This window comes from Coenobita brevimanus, chromosome 5 (assembly GCF_032717465.1).
Source record: "Coenobita brevimanus isolate Jiangsu-jjx chromosome 5, ASM3271746v2, whole genome shotgun sequence".
Classification (NCBI taxonomy): Eukaryota; Metazoa; Arthropoda; class Malacostraca; order Decapoda; family Coenobitidae; genus Coenobita; species Coenobita brevimanus.
In genome coordinates, this window is record NC_136958.1 from 40118846 (window position 1) to 40140001 (window position 21156).

At 40.7% G+C, this 21156-nt stretch overlaps 1 protein-coding gene across 1 annotated transcript; it reads left to right on the plus strand.

The window, feature by feature from the left end:
* Nucleotides 1-371: 371 nt before the first annotated feature.
* LOC145398928 (uncharacterized) lies at nucleotides 372-18397 on the plus strand. Its single transcript, XM_080271668.1, has 8 exons — nucleotides 372-424; nucleotides 5347-5751; nucleotides 6772-7317; nucleotides 9917-10345; nucleotides 13244-13431; nucleotides 17649-17754; nucleotides 18063-18085; nucleotides 18338-18397. Exons 2-8 carry the CDS (start codon nucleotides 5349-5351, stop codon nucleotides 18395-18397), a joined length of 1755 nt encoding a protein of 584 aa, XP_080127794.1. The 5' UTR covers nucleotides 372-424; nucleotides 5347-5348.
* Nucleotides 18398-21156: the final 2759 nt, after the last annotated feature.

A 21156-nucleotide genomic window follows, 5' to 3' on the forward strand; every position in this document is an offset into this window, starting at 1 on the left:
CAAGTATAATACAAACACTTGGCACAGATGGAAATGGAAGCAGGCAATAAGATCTAGGCAGATCATTCGTGAACCCGTGGATGTTGCTGCTAAGGCTTATTGGTATGTCTTTTCTGTAGTTAAAGGCTGCTTTGAAGTGATTTTATTGTATCATCGTAGGCATCGTAAATATATATATATAAAAAAATCACAGGTAAAGTGTAGCTTACAAAATCAGAAACAAATTTTCATTTTTAGAAATAATTTTGGTGTAAATTTTGTAACTAATAGTTGAAAATTAGCAATAAGGTATTTAAATTTCTTACATACTTTATCCTTAGTAGGTGCTTGGCAGCGGAAGATGTAAACATAGGACTTGACAACTTTTGCTGTTCTTGTTGAAATGCTGCTTGAAATACTACGGAAGTGATTGAGAAGTCTGAAGGTAAGCATAAAACAAACTTGTGTCATTTGTGTATATTAGTAAATGAACAATTGAGTCTTAGAAGGGAAACGAGTTACAAATTTCTCTCCTTTTTTTCACGAGGCTAGGGTACTAGAGAGTTTTAAGCTTTGACAGCGTCGTTGAGAAGGACAGCTGTGTACTGAGTCAGGATAGGTTACGTAGGTTTGGTTGGAGAAAGTGTTTTCGTCATAATTTCCCTCGCACTTCAAACCTTCTCTATTGATTTTCCTCGACTTCCAGCCAGTGCTCTTTATCTTGCAGTTTTACACTGTGTGGAAGGGCAGGAAGTGTTGAAATCAGCGGAGGTAACATAGTTCCTTAATGACCTAATTTAAAAGGTAAAGTAATAATAATAAAAATCTTTGGTCTTCTGACACTAAACAAAATAATTTGGCATCATTTTGATACCGATATTATACCCAGCTAATAGTCACTGAAATTAATATGCACACCACTTAGTGTATGCAGTTCTAAGTAAAATTTCCTCTGTTGGGAGGGTCTTTTTACTTCCTTATACCAGATTAGGTGAAAAGGAAGATTCTTCAACTTATATCTCAGTTTGTTATTGTATGTACTATACATTAAAATTAGGTTGGTAACTTCAGTTTACTTGCATTAAATATCATAAAGTTAGGTTAAGGAGCCCATAAGGTAAATTTGCCATTTCGGACAACACCTCTTTGGAAGATGAAATCCTTACCTAACCAAACCAAAAATTAATTAACCTAACCCAACCCAACCTAGTACTCAAAAAATTAACTAATCTAACCCAGCCTGACCTAGTACTGTTACCATAATCTGAGACAAGGTAAGTAGTAGCTCCTGAAAAAGAGAAATTGGACGTGCTGTCGGAAAGTGCAATAATACCATTTTTACTTTGGGTGAGCATGAGTTTTGTGAAGAAAACAGGTTTTTACTTTTATATTTAATGATTAAATTGCTTTTGACAAATCATCATGTCAAAACTCAGTGGAATCATTTTTATGATTTTTTTTCTTTTCCTCAATAGCTACCTCATTAATGCCCAGTGGTTTTTCTAGTCCACTGAGTGATACACACACACACACACACACACACACACACACCAGAAAAACCTGGGGCTCCTAAATGGGGAAGCTATAACTCCCCCCTCCATAATAATAACCGTCCAGACTGCCACTACAGTAAGCGTAATCTTAGCAGAGGGTGCTGGTTCAGGTGTGTTAACCTCATCAACCTCAAGGAGGCATCTTGCCTGTGTGTTTTTTTCGATGTCTGCTTCTCTCTTATTACTAATTTATGGAGGAAATGCTGTGGGGAAAAGTTGTTGCTATTGAGAGGAACTCATAGAACACACATAAAACAGTGTACCATTTGTTTATTCTAAAGTAACAAATTTTGCACATCTGAACAAGCATGATAATTGATGGAGATAGTTGAAAAATCTCCTACCCCTGTTGTACTAAGTGCATGGTGAAGCATTTCCAGCAGATATTTATAGAAGAAAAATTACTTAGAATTGCATAAACCGCATGGTATGCAAATTACCTTGAGTGTCATTGTAGGTGTAATTCTGAGAACTTACCCTCTGTTGTAAAACATTGGTTATGGAAGATGAGATATTGAGCTTCTGCTGGAAATATCCCAGAAATGCCATTGCCAGCTCTGTCAGATTAATTTATAATACAGTAATACATTTGTAATGTTGATAGTTTTATTCTTATGGATATAATTGAGTATTTCTCTATATTGAAACCCAACTCAAACATAGCATGACCAGTACCAGTATGCTGAGAAACTGTTAATAAAAAAAATATTTGTTTGAAATCTTATGCAGAATTAGTGGCTTCTGGAAGTGATTAGATTACATTTTGATTAATTGGTAATTACAGCAGCATCACTCTGTAATTACCAATTAATCAAAATGTAATCTAATCACTTCCAGAAGCCACTAATTCTGCATAAGATTTCAAACAAATATTTTTTTTATTAACAGTTTCTCAGCATACTGGTACTGGTCATGCTATGTTTGAGTTGGGTTTCAATATGGATGAGTTGGGTTGAATGGATGAGTAAATGGAGAGTGAGTCGTCCTGTCTCGGCTACCTCCCTTTCCTTGGGGGAAGCAGCCTAGGTATATAGATAGATAGATAGGTAATTACAGCATATGGTTTGGCTACTTCATTGATTTTGACTTGGAAAACATATTTTCCTGTGTAATTTGAAGTGGTTTCCCAAAATCTGATCATTCCTTTGAAATGTTCCGTAGATTTTATTTTCATGTTGCCAGAAGTGGGAGTAAATGATAAAAGACCCAAGTTTTTAATATAAAACAGGAGGGAGCAACGGTTAGTAAGGCAAAAGAAGACAGACACCTAGGGATGACCACACAGGATGACCAATCACCAGAAAAGCATATTAGCTGGGTCATTGAAGAGACATACAGACTGATGGACAACATGAGAGTTTGTTTTGTTTTTTGTTTCATTTTTAAAGGCTTCATGTTCATGTTTGCATGCGTTGGCCTTGGTCACCTAATGGCGGCTGTCCATGCTGCTCGATCTTTGGCAGCTTCCCTATTCAGCACCTTATCCTTGAGGTCACGCTCAATGACTTCATCCCAGGTCTTTTTCGGTCTACCCGTCACAGCCCTACCCCTTACGTTAATGCTTCTCACTTTCTACACCCAGTTATCATCCCCCATCCTCTCCACATACTCAAACAGTCTCAATCTACCTCTTCTCATCACAACACCAATATACTCCAGTCCCATCCTACCTCTCAAGTCTTTCATCATAAGCCTAGCCCCCCCCAGGCCCCACACTCAGGGACGCAGTGCACATCCGCCTAATCATTGTCATTTGTGGACATTTGAGCCTGCAAATACCCTCTTCCTTTACTGTTCAGGTCTCACTACCGTATAGCATTACAGTCCTGACATTAATTATATACAGGGTTGGTGATTTTTTTTTTTTTTTTTTTTTTTAACATCAAAAAATCTGATTTTTTTTTATTCAGTTTATTTGATTTTTCTGTTTATGAAATAGCTAAATATTTCAAAAGCAGTATACTGAATACTGTTAGCTTCATCCTGTCTATCCACTGATGGTTCAGGCTAAAAGCCACTGCCCAGAATCCAGATACATACCTGTTCAAGTCGTGTCTCTCCGCTACTGGTTAAGGCTGAGTTGCCAGGGATAATCAAGACAAAGCTGATTATATTACCACACAGAAAAATGTTAAGCTGATATTATTATGGCTTGGGTTTTTTATTTATGGCTCATTATTTCAGATGTACAAATAATCTCAATACAGTACTTAGTTACACAAATGTAAAAATATTTTTTCTGTCATACAATGTAACAGTTTCTAATGGCACCATTCTCCAAAATCTGCCAACCTAATGCCTAAGTATCTGAATAAACGAATGCCAGCAGAGTTATACACAACTTTTATAAACCTTCGGTTTTTATTTTTGTTAACTTTTAGATTTTAAAAAAATCAACATTTTTTTTTTTCTTCTTCTTCAAAAAAATCAGTGATTTAATCACATGATTAAATAAATTTATTTGGTAGGTGGGGGTGCCCACCATCCACTCATTTGATGTAATGTTGCTTTGGGTGTCTGCCTTTTCCTTTCTTCCATCTTCCTCTTCTGTCTTTCTTTCCTTCATTCATTCCTCTTTGTTCTGCCCACAGGTGACTTTACACTCCCTCTTCTGTCTTTCCTTCCTTCATTCCTCTTCCTTCCGCCTATGGGTGACTCTACACTGAGTGACAAGCCAAATGGTTTCCTGTACAGCTGGAAACCATTTACTGTGCTGGGTGGTAACCATATAACCAGATCATGGCACCTGGTGGTTTAGTGGGTAATTAAGTTGCTCCAGTCAGATTGAGCCTGTCTGGTGGTTTAGTGGGTAATTAAGTTGCTCCAGTCAGATTGAGCCTGTCTGGGTTTATATCCAAGGGATGGTTGGTTTTGTTGCTCACGTAATGCCACTCAGGGATGTGTGAGGCTGGTCATTCTCGTCTTAAATGTCAGGACCAACTTGCTTAGCCCCAGGTTCCTACTCTCCTTATGGGGCGACATAGGATTGGATGATGGATGGATTTAATCATTGCCAACTCTGATTATATATAGTAGCTGAGATGTGCAGGGAGATAGTGTCCATGATAAGCCCAAGATTAGAGTATGCCAAAGTGGCATGGTCATCATATTTGACGAAACACATTGATAAACTTGATTGGATACAGAGGATGGTTACAAGGATGATACTAAGCTTGAGAGAGCTGTCTTATGAAGAAAGGTTGGAGAAGTTAGAGTTACATACCCTAAGCAAGAAGAGACGTAGTGGAGCATTGATGATGATGTTGAAATGAGTAATAAGACTGGAAAAGGTGAACAAGAAGATCTTTTTGTGAAATGTGATGGAGGGACAAGAGAACATGGATATGAACTCAGGAAGAGTAGGTGTGTAAATGTTGCAAAAAAGTTTTTTTCCTGAATAGAAATAGTTTATAGTTTGTTGAAGCAGTTTGAAAAGGGAGGTGCTGGAAACAGAGAAAACCCATGCATTAAAAGTAAATGGGATTAAAGTAGATATGGAAACAGAACAGCATGAACTTAGCTGAAATCTAGCTTACACTGTTAGGTTGAATACATGGTGCTGGTCAAGGATACTTCACATACCAAGACCACTACTGTATAACCAGGAGGCTCCAGTTATGCAAATGTCCCTCTGCTTCCCCCTTGTCTCCTGAGGGTAGGATGATGGACTGCAGTCCACCGACCCAAGGACCATAACAACAATACATCACTTAGACCTACTCATACATCCAGTTTTGCTTCCTTCCACACACAAAACCATTCCTTTTATCACAACAGTATTAATCCAGTCTGTGTTTTCTATTCTTTGTTTCAGAAATGGATGTATCTACTGATGTCCGACGCTCGAGCCGGCGAAAAATTCGACCGGTTGAATTCTGGAACTTTGAAAATCCTGATGAAGTTGAATTAGAAGATATTTCTTATAATGTGAGCCATCTCTGCAAATTCTCGGTCTCTGATATTCGCAATACAGACTTGAGGGCCAACAAATCTCACAGGGCGTCAAAGAGCACTATAGTCAATAGAAGTAAGACACCAAGAACAGAGAAGAAACGCAAAGATAAAACAAAGACCCATAATCAAGACAGTGCACTGAAAGTTGGCAAACATAGAGGCAAGGCTGATGGAGATGGTGCTATAAAAAGAAAGAAGGGAGTGGGCCAGCCTCCTAAAGAAAATGATGTCTCCCAGTCATCCAACATTGAAGGAAAAGGAGAAAGTAGGTAGTTCATTTATTCTTTTTTTTTTTTTTTTCTGATTATCAGTTTTTACCCATACCTGTTAGTTAGCATGTCATTGATTTGTTACTGTTGTGTAATACTTTACCCCATCACTACAGTTGGTCTCTCCTAAACTGAGTAATGTCATTTGGCAGAAACCAAAATAGCTAATATTAAACAAATGATTGTACTGAAGGGGCTGAGTTCGTATCAGTGTAATGTATTCTATATTCACGCATGACATTGCATGACTAAGAAAATGCAACTACAGTACCTGTACACTTTACTCATCTATATACACCACTGTAGTAATAATCGTCCATGTAGACTGTTTCGTTCTTTGATTAAGTTACTGTAGTCAGTTATAAAATGGCTGTACCATATTTAGTTTACTGTACTATCCTGAGTGCCTTGTATACTGTCATATGGTATTATGTACCCTCTATCATTTGACACTTGGCAATGTATCCATGCATCTTGAAAAGTCTATCTATCTATCTATTGCCATAATCCTGCAAGGGGTGGCCATTTGATTTTGAATTATTTGTTTTACAGGGTGGGGCACTAACCCTCCACCAACCCACTTGTTGACGCGTAGGGAGCACATATGGTGTGGTTATATGGTAACTACCCAGCGTTGTAAATGGTTTCTTGGCTTACAGGAAACCATTTGGCTTGTCACTCAATGTAAAGCCACCTGTAAAAGAAAGAAAAGCAATAAGAAGTGACAGGAAAGATGGGAGAAATAGGAAGAGAGGAGGGCAGGCACAGAAAAAGAATGATAAAGGCCAAGGAAGAAGTAGGCAGCACTAAGTTTGAATCTTTATTTTGGCACTTTTTTGCTCATTTTTTTCAGAAAAACAGCTTTTGCAATTTGTAGGCTTTCAACCATTGGTTCATTCTTTTTTGCATAAAAAGTGGATATGGATTTAGTTTTATGTTGCATAATTTTCAAGTTAATTTAGTTTTTTTTTTCATCTGACATTTTAATGTGTTAAAGAATTTAATTTTTCTTGCAGATGACCTGAGTAATGTATCAAATGCAGATAAAGCACTATCCAAGAGCTTCAGTAAGAGAGACATGTCTCAAAGTCAGACAAGCATGGAACTGCCAAGCTTTCATAATGTATTTAGCAGCACTGTCATTGGCTCGCATTCCACCTCCACTCTGGTGCCTAGTTCAACGCCTCAAGCACTGTCAGGGACCAGAATAAACAGTGAGATTAGTGGTGTTTTCAAAGTTCCCACCATGCCACCACCTCGGCGACAGAAAAGGACGTTTGTAGCTGAGCCAAGCATGGAGGTCATTGCAGAGGAATCTTGTTCAGAAATTTCCATGTCTGAAGAGACGAACCAGAAAAGCCACACAAGTCAAATCAGTACCACACAAGTTAATCAGACTGGAAGAACTATCCTTGGTTATATCACCAACACTACCATACAGCAGAAGGGCTCTGTTACAAATAGAACACTGTCTTCAGTGAACAAGGCAAATGTATCAGGTTATCAGGATAGGCACAAGGAGAATTCACTGCATCAGTCTGGGATAAACCTGACTGGTAACAGTATGTCATAAGAGATTTTTTTAATGTTTTTTTTATTGTTATTATTTTTATTTACAGCTATACAGATAGTATTTTCTAGTTCTGACTTCACACTTATTATTATACATCTGAAATCTTGATCTTGTAAGCACATCAATGCTGTCTTCAGTATCGTATCAGCCTGTGCCAGTCCTCTGGAGAGTTAATGCCTCTCCCAGTACTGTAAGCTTCACTCCATTCTCTTGTTTTTCAGGTAATCCATCCAGTCCTAAAGTATTTATGGTATCTCATTGTGGATCTCTACCTGCTGTTTCCTCTCTTTCTCTTTGGGTTGCAGTTCTACTAATACTGTACCCCAATTGCTCGACTTCTTCAGTTAACACCTGCCCATTTCCATTTCCACGTTAACCCAATCACACATCTGTTTTGCAGACCTCCGCACCTGGGACAGTATTTGTTGATTGAGGTTTTAGGAATGTTGTGGGGGAGGGGAAGTGATATGTTAGTAAAAAAAAAAAAAAGAAGAAAGAAAGAAAAAGAAAAAAACATGGTTCCAGGTTTAGTGATAGTAAGTACCATATCAAAGGTGCATTATGCTTTTGTAATTTCAATGGTGAAAGAGAAGAAAAATACTAAATTAATGTGTAAGCAAAATTCCCTTGTTGGAGGGACAGAATTCAAGAGCGAGAGCAATGGAAATGAGTTATTTGAGAGGAGCATGTGAGGTCACATGGAGAGAGAGAGACTGACAAATGAGGAAGTGAAGGAGCATTGTGGTGTGGATGTGGATGTGATAGGAAGCATTAGGAGAAACACACTGAGGTGGTTTGGACACGTGGAGAGGATGGAGAGTGAGACTCTGACGAGGAGAGTGAATGTTAGTGAGGTGGAGGGGGGGAGAGGGTGGGGGAGGCCAAGGATGAGATGGAGGGATGGAGTGGAGAGGTAAATGAGAGAGGGGTGTGTGAGCTGGGAGCAGGGCAGTGAAATGGCAGGGGACAGGGCAACATGGAGGTGATTTGTTTGTGGCCACCCATTATGAGATTAAGGCATCTGGCAATAGATAGATAGATAGAAAATTCCTTAGAATATAACAGTTCTATAAGTAAAAAAGAGGAAAGAATATGTGTAGATCTACGCGTATCTCCTATGCATCTGTCTCCCACACTCCTCTTGGGACAACATAGGATTGGATGATGGATGGATAGATGGTTAGGCCTGTGAAGCCCAGCCAAGACTCTGTGGATATGATGGGTGAGTGAGTGTTAGGCATGCTACTGATAGTGTTTCCTCATTCATGCTTTCTCCTTTCATATTTTCAGGGTCCTACATTAACCAGCCCTTGGGTAAGGAGAGTCAAAATGATGAAGTGAATGGAGAGTCTGTATCAGCTGTAGTGAGATAACACTTCTCTGCTTCCATTCACTCCTGATCTCAACAGCAGAGTTAGCTTTAGTTCCCCCCCCCCCAGCATAGATCTTGGCCCATATTCTCATCGGTTAAGGAAGCTTCCTAAAACCATTTCCTAATTGATTTATTTTGTTTGTGACACCTTATTTCCCTATTCTGTTTTACAGAAAATTCCTTTAATATTGACATACTCTGCATAAGTAGCATACAAAAAGATAGCCTATTAAAAAAATTAGTCAGTAAAAAAGAGGAATTTGCAAGCTTTCTAACTGGATGAGAATACCACCCCTTATCACCCATCTCTCCTTGTTCACCCATCCACATGGCTCTTGAAGCCAACCACACCATATATGTGGAAAAGCTTTCACAATCCTTCTTTATTTACCCCGTCATTTACTTTTTCCAAATTAAAAAAGACCATTTATATACTTTTTTTTCACTTGCTTCATGTTCCATGTCTGCCATACAACAACAGTTTAATCCAGATTTTCCCCACCTCTCCACACATTATTTATCACTCACCAGACACTCTGATTTCTTCCATACTTCTGGTCAGTAAGTCTGTCAGTCTGAGGGATATATCGGTACAGCTCATCCGTGTTAATTCTGGTAGAAGTCATGGAGTATACTTCAATTCGTAACTGAACTTCAGGGAGCATGTACTCTAGTTTCTTCATTGAAAACTTACAGTTTTTATATGTTGAATCTGTATGCTATAAAACAGTTCTTAGATACCCAATGTCTTTTGACACTGACTCACTTGCTCGTTACCGTACGTCTCATATTGACTAAATTCTTTGTGGGTGGGTTTACTTACTTAGTTTCTGAAATAAATTCTTGAGTCAGTGTTGAGAGAGGTTGATAAACTTAGTTTTGGTCTTCTTCCAGAGACTTCTAGTACTCCTTTCCTTACTAGCTTCCTATAAAAGCGAGAATTAAGTTTTAAATAAGTTTTTCCGTAATGACCGTCAAAACTCTTACATTTGGTGAGCCTAAGTATCTAGGAAACTGCTATCTCCTCTTGCTATGCATTCTGGAATTACTTCATGTGGTAATGGTAATCCCCAATGTCTTGATAAGCCTAGAGCAGTAAGGGAGTGTTCTTTTGCATCACAGTGCTTTTCTGTGACACCACCCAGATTATTTAATAAGGTACCCATATAAAATGTTATAATTTTGTAATTTACCAGTATATTTTGACCCCATGCAGACACAAGTACTCTCAGGCGATCTGGAAGGATCCGCACTAAACCTTTGGAATTCTGGAATTTTGAGAAGGCAGATGTGACCCATCTTGACAATGGGGAAGTGAACATAACCTACCACAAGCAGAATATCCCAGGTAGACATAAATCCCGCCAATCATCCCCTACTCATGGTCGCCCAGCTCAAACATCAGCTACTCAACAGAAGAACAGAAAGACCGCCACATCTACAAGTCTTGTATCAAAGGGTGCTTTGCCCTCCAGCGACTCATCTCATACCCAAGACCATCCTTGTGGGCTCTCTCATGATGCTGTTCCCATGTCAACCTCATTAGAATCATCCCCAGGGAAGAGGAAACTGTGTACACCTGGCCATAGCTTACTGGACTCCACATTGGCAGATGAAGATGGAGCCAAGCACAGAAAGTTGATGGGTAAGTTGAGGCACTGTACTGACGAATTATTCCCCATTTTCTGTAGGGACCAAGTACAGTATATGTAAATTCTATGGTTTAGATGTATTTAAGATTACTTTACATGTTTGTCTTCACCAATACAGCCACCACACAATTTTCATAGTCAAATTGCAGCAAATATTTAAGTGACAGGATGCAAAAACAAAATGATTTGTGACAAATTCTTATGGAAGTTTGTTTATCATAAAAAATGGTTAGACCCTTTTTACAGGTACATCCCCAGGCAGTGAGTAATCAACATCATCATCCTAACCCAATGTGTTTATATGTTGTGTGAATATGTAGAGCAAGGGTGTAATTTTTGGGGGGGTGATGGAAAGCAAAAGCATCAGGTACAGTTTCTTCCTGGCCTGTGCTGTAGACATTATGAGGCTGTGTGCAACTATAGTACAGTATTCGTTTTCGTTTTCGTTTTTAGAGGCCCCAACATGCTTGCATGTGTCGGCCTTGGTCACCTAATGGCGGCTTTCCACGTTGCACGATCCATTGCAGCCTCCCTGTTCAGTCCCTTAACCCTGATGTCACATTTAATGACCTCGTCCCATGTATTTCTCGGTCTACCCCTCATAACCCCACCCCCAATATTAACACTTCTCGCCTTCCTCACCCAATTATCATCCCCCATCCTTTCCACATGTTCACACCACTTCAATCTACCTCTCCTCATCACAACACCAATACACTCCAGTCCCGTCCTACCTCTCAACTCTTCCATCGTAAACCCAGCCCCTCCAGACCTTGGACGCAAGGACGCACAGCACATCCACCTAATCATTGTCATTTCTGTATGTCTGAGCCGGCGAATATCTTCCTCCTTCACTGCCCAGATCTCACTACCATACAGAACGCAAGAAAGGTTCTGACCCCCCCCCGCTCCCCCTCCTTTTTTTATTTCCAATCTTTTATTACCCAGTCAAGGACATAGGAAAATTTAATGCAAGCAAGATCCAGTATTTGCCTTTGAGCAGTGTTATGTGAACAATAAACCTCAGTCGCCCTTCTTGTATAAATTCCATGGGGCCACATCCAAGTTGTGTCCCCTAACCCACTTGACCATGGGGTGTTTATATGATGTTGATTATATGCTTACCACCTAACAGTAAATGGTTACATGTGCTGCAGTAATGTTGCTAATATTCTAAGTCTGAATTTATGGCTGTGAGAGACGTGAAGGAGTTTTAGTGCCCACATTAATGTTTGACTGTGAGATCGGTTTGGCGTGAAAATGAAGTCATGAATAAGGACAGTGGAATTAGAGATAGTGAGGATTTTGTGTGGAGTGAGGGGAGTGGATAGGATTGTGAATATTGTGATCTGTGAAAGTTGTGGAGTAGGGAGGTATGTGGACACCAGAGCCAAGGAAAGTGTACTGTACTTACATGGCTTGGTCATGTGATGAGAATGGATATAAATTAGGTGGTAAAAAGAGTGTATCTGAGCAAATTTGAAGGTGGGAGGAGGCATGGTAGGCTGAGAAGGAGGTAGATATGGTCAGTGAGTGTATGAGGGAGAGAGATGTGGAAGCTGATGGCGCTCAGGAACTGACAGAGGATCAAGTTGGCTGGATTAATTTTGTGTGAAGGAGTGTATGGCTACAGTTTGGCACCCCTTTTTAACTTGATAGTCATCAGACTGACTCCTGCAGGTTGGTCAGTGTGAAGCTGTGTATAGAGTAAGTGCATACCCATCAGGTGGAGCTAGAGTTCCCAAGCCTTGAATGTTCAGTGAATGGAAATGTGGACCATTCAGTTGGGCAAACTTTTATTAGTATCTCATTCTATCATTTTTTTTCCTGGCCTCTGGAACCTACATCACCCCATTCCGAAGAGGGAAAGGAGGTCTGCATTATGATTATGATGATGATTCTATTAACCTGTTCTTCCCAGGGACATCTTGTTCTTGCTGTCACCAAGTTTTATTTTGCATAGGAGATTTTATTTATTTATTTTCATTTTATTTTCATTTTTTAATTTTAGGTTTAGGTATAGCTTCTAATAACCCCTTCAGTATGAGAGGTCTTTCCCAAAACTGAGTAAAATGCCTTGGAAGTAGCAAACCTAAACATCAAACAGATGTCACTGGATGGATGTCATCTCTCAGATGGCAGTTCATATGACATTAACCAGAATGCATTACAAGTGGGCCAATAACTGTTTATCTGTCTATAGCCAAATGCCAAAATTTTGTAAGGGATGGCCATTTGACTTTGAGTTAATTGTTTTATGGGGAGGGGCACTAACCCTCCACCAACCCACTTGTTGACAATAGGGAACACGTATGAGTTGGTTATATGGTTACCACCCAATGTTGTAAATGGTTTCCTGGCGTACAAGAAACCATTAGGTTTGTCCCTCAATGTAAAGCCACCTGAAAAGGAAAGCAGAGTAACAAAAAGTGACAGAAAAGATGGGAGAAATAGGAAATGAGGAGGGCAGACACAGAAAAAGAATGATAAAGGTGAAGGAATAAGTAGGCAGCACTACATCAAGTGAATAGATGATGGTCACCAATATTCCCAATAACAATGCAAAAATTAAGGATTTCAGTCTGATTGAACCTCACCTAATTTTTATCCCTCATGGGCATGCTATTCGTAGGTCTCCCACTTTAGTACTGTACCTACTCTTTCCTTGTTTTCTGGATCCTGTGTTATTGAATCCTTAGATGGAAAAAAAAGTTCAGGATAATAGGTAATGATATTGTTGTATTACTGTATCTTCCATAAGTCTTATATGAAATATATGAAATAGAGCTTTATCATATGTGTACAGTTCTTATGGTACCATGCTACACTTACGTGTGCTAGTACACCGGTATGTAATTTTTAGCTCTGAGCCATTCTCCCTCTGTTTACAGAAGAGCGAGGGCTGGTTACTCCACAGGCCAAAATTGTGCATTTCGAGGATCTCCAGTTCCATCCTTTTGAAGCAAGAAACTGCAAGTACTATATAGCTATCTGCATGAGAAATGCTGCAACTGACGTTTATGCAGGATTCATCTTCCTCGAACATGGTCATATTGTCTGGACCACGTCTAAAGAGACTGTAAGATCATATTCTTATTTATTGGCGTTGTGTATTCTGTTGACTGTAATTGTTTGGTAATGACTGGTGAACAGGGTGGTTATAGGAGTGGTAGCAAGGGGATGGGTTGATCCGATATTTGTAGTAATGCAGATAAAAGCATGTTCCAAGGACTGTATGGTTGTTGATTTTGTTGCTGTACCCTGGACTGTCTTGCCAAGCAGACCCTTCAACCACAAGCAAGCAGCTGCCCTGGTGCAGCAAACAGCACCTTGCCTGGATTGGAAAAGGGTCCTTCCACTAGCGAGGTGTAGGGAAAATGGAGGAGACATAGTCCCCAAGAGGAGGAGCTGTGTAAAGTAGATGTGTATGAGTATCAGTCTCATCCAGGGCTTTGACTGCTGTACGTGGTAAATGTGCTTGGATTCCCCACCTGGGAGTGTTGTGCAAGGCCACTTACTAGGTCTTGACCCCACATCTCTCCCATGGAAGTACCTCCCAGGACTTTGGTAACCATCCACCTGCTACCTTTTTGCTGGACTAACAGGTGCTACAGTGTGCCTAAGGGTGGCCTGGGATTATGCAGTGCAAGGGCATCCATCTTCCTTGAGCCAGACACATGCTTCAGCCACATACCCCAGGACTGAAAGGTATTTGTATGACATTTAACGATGTGGGAAAAGGAGTAAGATACAGTGAATTTATATAAAATAGATACATATGGTTATGAGGAAGGTCAAAACCTGGTGTTGTGAAAAGGATGGTGGGGCCGATATGCAGTGGTTGAAGAGTGTAAGGGTATGTCACATGAATTATGTCATGCAGATGATGCTGTGTTGCATTTTGACTCCTACTGCTTGGGGATGTCTTACTAGGGCTGGACAAAACCACCCTGTTCATCACTTACCAGATATTTTGATATAGGGTATTCCCAGCCATCTTTTATTATTATTATTTGCATGACAAACCAAATGGTTTCTTGTACCCAGGAAGCCATTTACTATGCTGGTTGGTAACCAGATAACCGGGGGTTTTGGCTGGGTTAAGTGTCCCCCAGATTCCCCTATCTAAAATCACTTAATCATGGCAAATGTTTCAAGGAGCCTTGGAGGGCCCAATACCTGTCCAGGGCCCTAACCAAATGGGCAGATTCTCATGGCGGTGTGGAATGTGAGAGGTGTGAATGAGGAGAGTCAGCAAGTGGTGAATGTGTTCAAGAGTGCAAGATATGCCGTGATGGCATTGTGAGAAATTGATGCTGGGTAGTGTTGCTGATACAAGGGCAGTGAGAGGACGATGTGGAGGTTTGTCAGATCATATGATTGTGGTATTCAAGATCAGGCTGAGAGGAGTGAGGTGTACCAAGAAAGAGAGGAGCAGTCAGTTGAGAAGCTGAGGATCAAAGAAATGGCAGATGAATACAGGGCCAGAGTAGGGGAGGAGCTAGAACCAGTGAATTGGAATGAAATGGATCTGGACAGCCTGTGAAATATATACAGGTATAGGGATTGCTTAGTTAGGAATGCTGAAGCGGTGTGTGGTGTGGCAAGAGTAACAACAAAGAAGAAAGGTATGGCATGGTGAGATGAAGAGGTTAAGAGAGCTGTGGAGGAAAAGAGAAAGAAGTGGCTAGAGTGGATACAGGAGAGGGGTTCAGTTGAAATAAGAACTGAATATATTGAGAGCAAGAAGCATGTTAAGCAACTAGTGAAGAGGAAAAAGGAAGAGGTAAATGATGATATAGGAAGAAAAATGAATGCAAATTACTCTGAAAATAGGAAGTTATTCTGGAAGGAGGTGTGGAAATGTAGAAGTGGCAGTGGAAAGAAATGTGAAAGTGTGAAGGATGAAGTGGTAGATTATTAACCCATGCGGAAGAATAAGGACTAATGGAAAGAATATTTTGAGAGTCTGATGAATGGGAGTGGAGAGAGCAGAGTGACTGTTAATGTGGTTGGTTTTGGAGGTGTACAGAGAAGGAAAGCAGTGCCAGGAAACTTGACCCTCACAGAGGTGAAGAGTGCTGTGAAGCGGCTGAAAATTGGGAAAGTAGCTGAGGTTGATGAGGTGCATGCAGAGATGATTAAGTGTAGTGGGGAGAGTGGAATGAAGTGCTTGTTGAAGGTATGTAAGAAGGCATGGATGAGTGAAACTGTGCCAGTAGTGTGGAAAGAGGCAATGATAGTTCCCCTGTAAAAAAACAAAGGTGAGCGAAGTGAGTCCAAGAATTATCATGGCATAAGTCTAGTAAGTGTTGTAAGGAATATATATATGGGAGAATTATTCCAGAGAAAGTACGAGAGATATCAGAAGTCCTAGAGAGTGACAAACAAGGTGGCTTTAAGAGAGGCAGAAGATGTGTGAATCAAATATTTGCAGTGAGACAGATAGTGGAGAAGGTGTGTGAGAAGGACCATATGGTGTTTATGGCATTTATGGATCTGGAAAAAGCATACAAGAAAGTAGACAGAGAAGGATAATGGAAGGTTTTGTGCATGTACAGTTTAGATGGTAAGCTGCTAGGTGCCTTTGAGAGTTTTTATGATGGTAGTGAGGCATGCATAAAGGTAAATGGGCATTTAAGCGAGTGGTTCAATGATCATTGTAGGTGTGCAACAAGGTTGTATGATGTCCCCATGGTTGTTCAATCTATATATGGATGGGGTGATGAGAGAAGTAAAAACACGAGTAATGGAGAGAGGGATGGCATTGGTAATGAATGGAGAAGGATGGCATATCTAAGTTTGTTGTATGCTGATGATGCAGTGCTACTTGCAAATACTGGACAAAAACTTCAAAGACTAGTGCATAGTTTTGCAGATGTCTGTAAGCATCACACCCTGAGAGTAAATATAGCAAAGAGTAAAGTGATGGTCATTGAGAGAGAAGGTGATTCCCAGTACAGTATGATGTTACAGTGAATGGAGAGAGACTGGAATTGGTGAGAGTTCAAATATCTGGGTAAGTAATAGAAACGAGAGGAAAACATGCAAAAGAAGTGGAAAGTAGAGTGACACAAGGAAAGAAAGTAGCTGGCACTACGAAGGCCTTGATAAGAAATAGAGGCTTGAGTGTTGCAGTTGCACGAGACTTACACGGAGAAGTGTTAGTGCCAACTTTAACATACGGATGTGAGACTATGGTGTGGTATGAAAATGAAAAGTTAGGAGTAAGAAAAGTGGAGATGGGACTGCTGAGGAATGTATGTGGAGTACAGAGTGGATAGGATACGTAATAATGTGATACGTGAAAGATGTGGAGTGAGGAAGTCTGGACAAAAGAATTGAAGAGAATGTACTGAGATGGTATGGTCATGTGGAGAGAATGGATGACAACAGAATGGTGAAAAAAGTATATCTGAGCGAATTTGAAGGAGGGAGGAGGTGAGGTAGGCCAAGTAGATGGAGGGATATGGTGGATGAGTGTGTGAAGAAGAGAGGTATGGAAGTTGGTGAGGCTAAAGGAATGACAAGAGACCGTGCTGGATGGATGAATTTTGTGCAGAGAAGCACATGATCAGGGATTTGGCACCCCTTTTTAACATGATACTTTTCAGATTGGCTGTATCAGATAAGTATATGTGAAGCTACCAAAAGTGTTGAAATTTTTTTTGGCCTGTCTGATGGAGCCAGGATTTCGATGGTGAATGGACGCATGGCCCATTGAATTGGACAAACTTGGGCTGTCTGGACATTGCTACTCCTCACCCTGCCCTAGGGTGGGAATGACGTCCGGATGATGATCATGCATGTTACCTTTTGTGCAGTTATAGTATCCCATGATATTTTTTCATTCATTTTGGTCATCTCTGATTTTGTACACAGCCTTCATCTACACCACTGATAATACTTAGCCCACCTAGACCTTTTGTCATTTCCCCATAGGTTCGGTACTTCATCCTAGTATTCCACCATATTTTATCATCCTTACATATACCTCATCAACACCTGTTGCCCTCCCATTATACAACTTGCTCACTTTAACAGCATGACACTTTTTTCTTCTTTAGCATTTTATTCAGTTTTTCATAATGTAAGGAAAGGAAAAAGTGCAATATTTATTTTGCTGTTATAGATGCAGTCAGGGCATTTATTCAGGCTAAAACCAGAGAAACATTCTTTGAACTGGATCATCTGCTGTTAGCCGGAATGAATTACCCAGCATCAGTAAAAGCGAAAGCATTAATATTCCTCAACGTGTTCATAGGTCAGTTGTTAAATATGTCTGTCTTTTCACAGAACTTGTTAGTGGTTGATGGTGCTGGTAAGATGGAGACAACAGAGGGAGGAGAAAAGGGCGTGTCATACTTAATGAAAGCTGGTGTCAATGTTTCCATACCCAGTGGTGAGTGATGGCTGACAAAGAAGATAATACACGTAATGTTTTTCATGGCAGTACTTAAGCCATTTTAACCTTTTTTCTTTTCATGGATGCATTCAAATTATTTTACTCAGGCTAACAAAAACAGTTTTGTTTATCTGAGTTAAATTTTAGTGATCTGATCGTTGAAAACTGATTCATCTCAGAACTGCTAGAAATTTTCTTAACTGCATAAAATTGCATGGACTTAGCCCGAATGAAATACCAGAGTGCAGGAGGTTTTATTTGACACAATACTCAGTATTAGTTCACTTTATTAACTCATGGTACAGGGTTCACTAAGGTTTTGGTTACAGTAAGTACAGTATTCACAGAAAAGTTTCTTAACGACTTCTCCAAATTTAAGTACAGTATTCTTTCCCCTTCCACAGTCATAGTTTCATAACCTCATCCTCCATATATCCTTATGTATCCTTAAGCATGAACTCCATATTCATCCAGATCACCACCCAGTATCATAATTATATCTTGTAGGGCATACGGAGATACCACCAACAACACTTCCTTGCTGATCACAAGTTTCAAAAGTATGTATTTTGTCATTCAGTGTGGTTACATTGTCACACTTTCAGTGCACCACTTAGGCAACAAGGACCCCACTCCTTGAAGACCCATCATCCCATCTGTTCCTAAAGAGCTTATATATGTCGCTCTTTTCATTAATTATCCTAGTGCATCTCTTGTGCACAGCACACCTCCAGCCTCTTGCCTGTAGTCTCAGCTGCCTCTCCCACTATCTCCCTCCTATTCCCTACATTCAGAGTAGCTAACCATAATCTGAGGGAAGATTCAGGTCTTTCAAGCTTGCCTTTTTCCCTTTTAGATAATGAAATTTCACATTATAATGTGAGCAATGGTAAGGCAGGAACACCACCCCTAGCCAGTCCAGAAAACTGAGGCCCATAACCCACCAGCCTGGCCCAGTGGCAATGGCAGTTGCCTCAGAGCACAGGGACACCCATCCAAACCCACCTTGGTACCAAGACCGTCTCAGCAGTTTTCACTTAGTGAAAGGGCATCTTCCTGGGGCACTGCTCCCCAGTTTGGGCCCCTCTCTGTTGGACAGAAACAGCAGCTTGGGAAACTGCAATGCCCATTACGCTCTGCACAGGATGGGCTTCAGCCTTGGTCCAACTCAAAGTGATTGACATCATCATTCCTGCCTTAGTTGCACAAACAATTGTTTTATGGCTGCATGTCCTTGCCAGTGGTAGGTGGGGGCATTCACCATCCACTCACTCAATGTAGAGCTGCTTCTGGTGTCTGCTCTTGCCTCTCTTCCTTCCTTCTGCTTCTGTCTTTCGTTCCTTCATTCTTTCCTTTTCCTTCTGCCTACGGGTGACTTTACACTCCCTCTTCTGTCATTTTTTCCTTTTTCTTCTGCCTATAGGTGGCTCTACACTGAGTGACAAGCCAAATGGTATCCTGTACACCAGGAAACCATTTTCAATGCTGGGTGGTTACCATATAACCAAATTATGGCACTTAGTGGTGTAGTGGATAATTAAGGTGCTCCAGTTGGATTGGGCCTGTGGAGGTTTATATCCAAGGGATGGTTGGAGTTTGTTGCTCATGTAATGCCACTCAGGAATGAGTGAGGCTGGTCTCTCTTATCTTAAATGTCAGGACCAACTTGACTAGCCCTGGGCTCCTATGCTCATCGTGGGGCGATATAGGATTGGATGATGGATGGATGTCCTTACTGACCCCAGTTTTTTGGGGGGTTTGGTTTTATGGTATTTGGGAAGCTATTTAGCTGGTTACTGTGTAGGGGCATCTGTAGTTAGCACTGAATAGAGTAGGTGAATATTGAGTGTCCCCAGTACTCATGCAACATAATGAATGATTGCCTATAAAAAAAAAAATCATTTGGCAAGTCACAGTGTACAGTCATCAGCAGATACCTCTAAATTGAGTGAGTGGTGAGTGCCTCACCAATGTAGGCAGTATATATAGATATGTAAATGCTGTAGATGTATAAATGATATAAAACACTTTACATCAACCTACCTTTCTCCTGGTTGACTGATGAAGTGTCTTTATGTTCTTCCAGGAAGGAAAATTTGCTTGCAGAAGGATGGTCGGTGCAGGATGCTGAGGCTTTATGCTGTCATTGGGGAGATAGAGACAGAAAGGCGAGTTGACTGCACCTTGGAAAACTGAATGACTCCTTGATTACCTTGAATGTGGCATCAATTTCATGAAAATGATAATGTGTTAATTAGGTTCAGTGTTGCATTTCTTTTGTAGGATTTTTTTTCCTTTGTGAAGCAGAAGCTAATTTATGTGTTTGTGTTTTCAAGTGTGATAATAGCAGTGCACTCATAGCATTTCATTGTACACATATTCCATTGTGTAGCATCAGAATATTTAACCAGATTATTTCTCACAGATTAATCCCCTGCATTTTTTGTCATGTTTGTTGTATATTCTACCAGTGAGTGATATCAGAATTCTGGTTTGGGCATGTGCAGAGGATAGGGGATGACAGTTGGGTATAGAAAAAGTGAGAATTGTGAACGTTGGGGGTAGGGTTACAAGAGGTAGACCAAAAAATACCCGGATTGAGGTCATAGAGTGTGACCTCAGGGATAAGGGACTGAGGAGAGAGGCTGGCAGAGATCTAGCAGCATGGAGAGCTGCCATTAGGTGACCATGGCTGACACATGCAAGTATGTTGGTGCCATCATAAATGAAGCGAAATGACTGGCTTGTTTATGACCTGAAGCAGTATTGCAAGAAAAATTGGTCTTCTTATTAGCTTTCTTTTTTTCAGGCTTTACTCAGATTTAAGAGGAGCCTGTGGAGTCACATGGAGAGACAGGCTGACAAATGAGAATATAAAGGAGCATTGTGGTGTGGATGTGGATGTGATAGGAAATGTTAGGAGGAATACACTGAGGTGGTTTGGCCATGTGGAGAGGATGGAGGGTGAAAGACTGACGAAGAGAGTGTATGTGAGTGAGGTGGAGGGGGGGAGAGGGAGGGGGAGGCCGAGGATGAGATGGAGAGATTGGGTGGAGAGGTATATGAGAGAGGGGGGTGTGAGTTGGGAGCAGGGCAGTGAAATGGCAGGGGGCAGGGCGACGTGGAGGCGATTTGTTTGTGGCCACCCCAAACGGGATTGAAGTGTCTGGCAATAGATAGATACTCAGATTGTGCGATTTAGTTGTTGCAGAGCGAGAAACAGGAGTACAGTAATCTACCGTAGTCCTCCCCCCCCTCCCAAATGCAGGAAGGGTAGCATCAGTACAGATTAGTAATGACAAATCATGAAGAATTACTGTATAGCCTGAATACCCCACAAATATCAGGTTCATTTCTGGAGTAGAGGCGATTGCAGTGGTTTACGATAGGGTTATTAAC

Bases quoted from the DNA above. Each gene is read 5' to 3' on its own strand.
- LOC145398928 (XM_080271668.1), top strand. From the start codon at position 5,349: ATGGATGTATCTACTGATGTCCGACGCTCGAGCCGGCGAAAAATTCGA. The intron at 7,318-9,916 runs GTATGTCATAAG...GACCCCATGCAG, and splicing joins GATAAACCTGACTGGTAACA to ACACAAGTACTCTCAGGCGA. The intron at 18,086-18,337 runs GTAAGTACAGTA...TTTGTCATTCAG, and splicing joins TCACTAAGGTTTTGGTTACA to TGTGGTTACATTGTCACACT.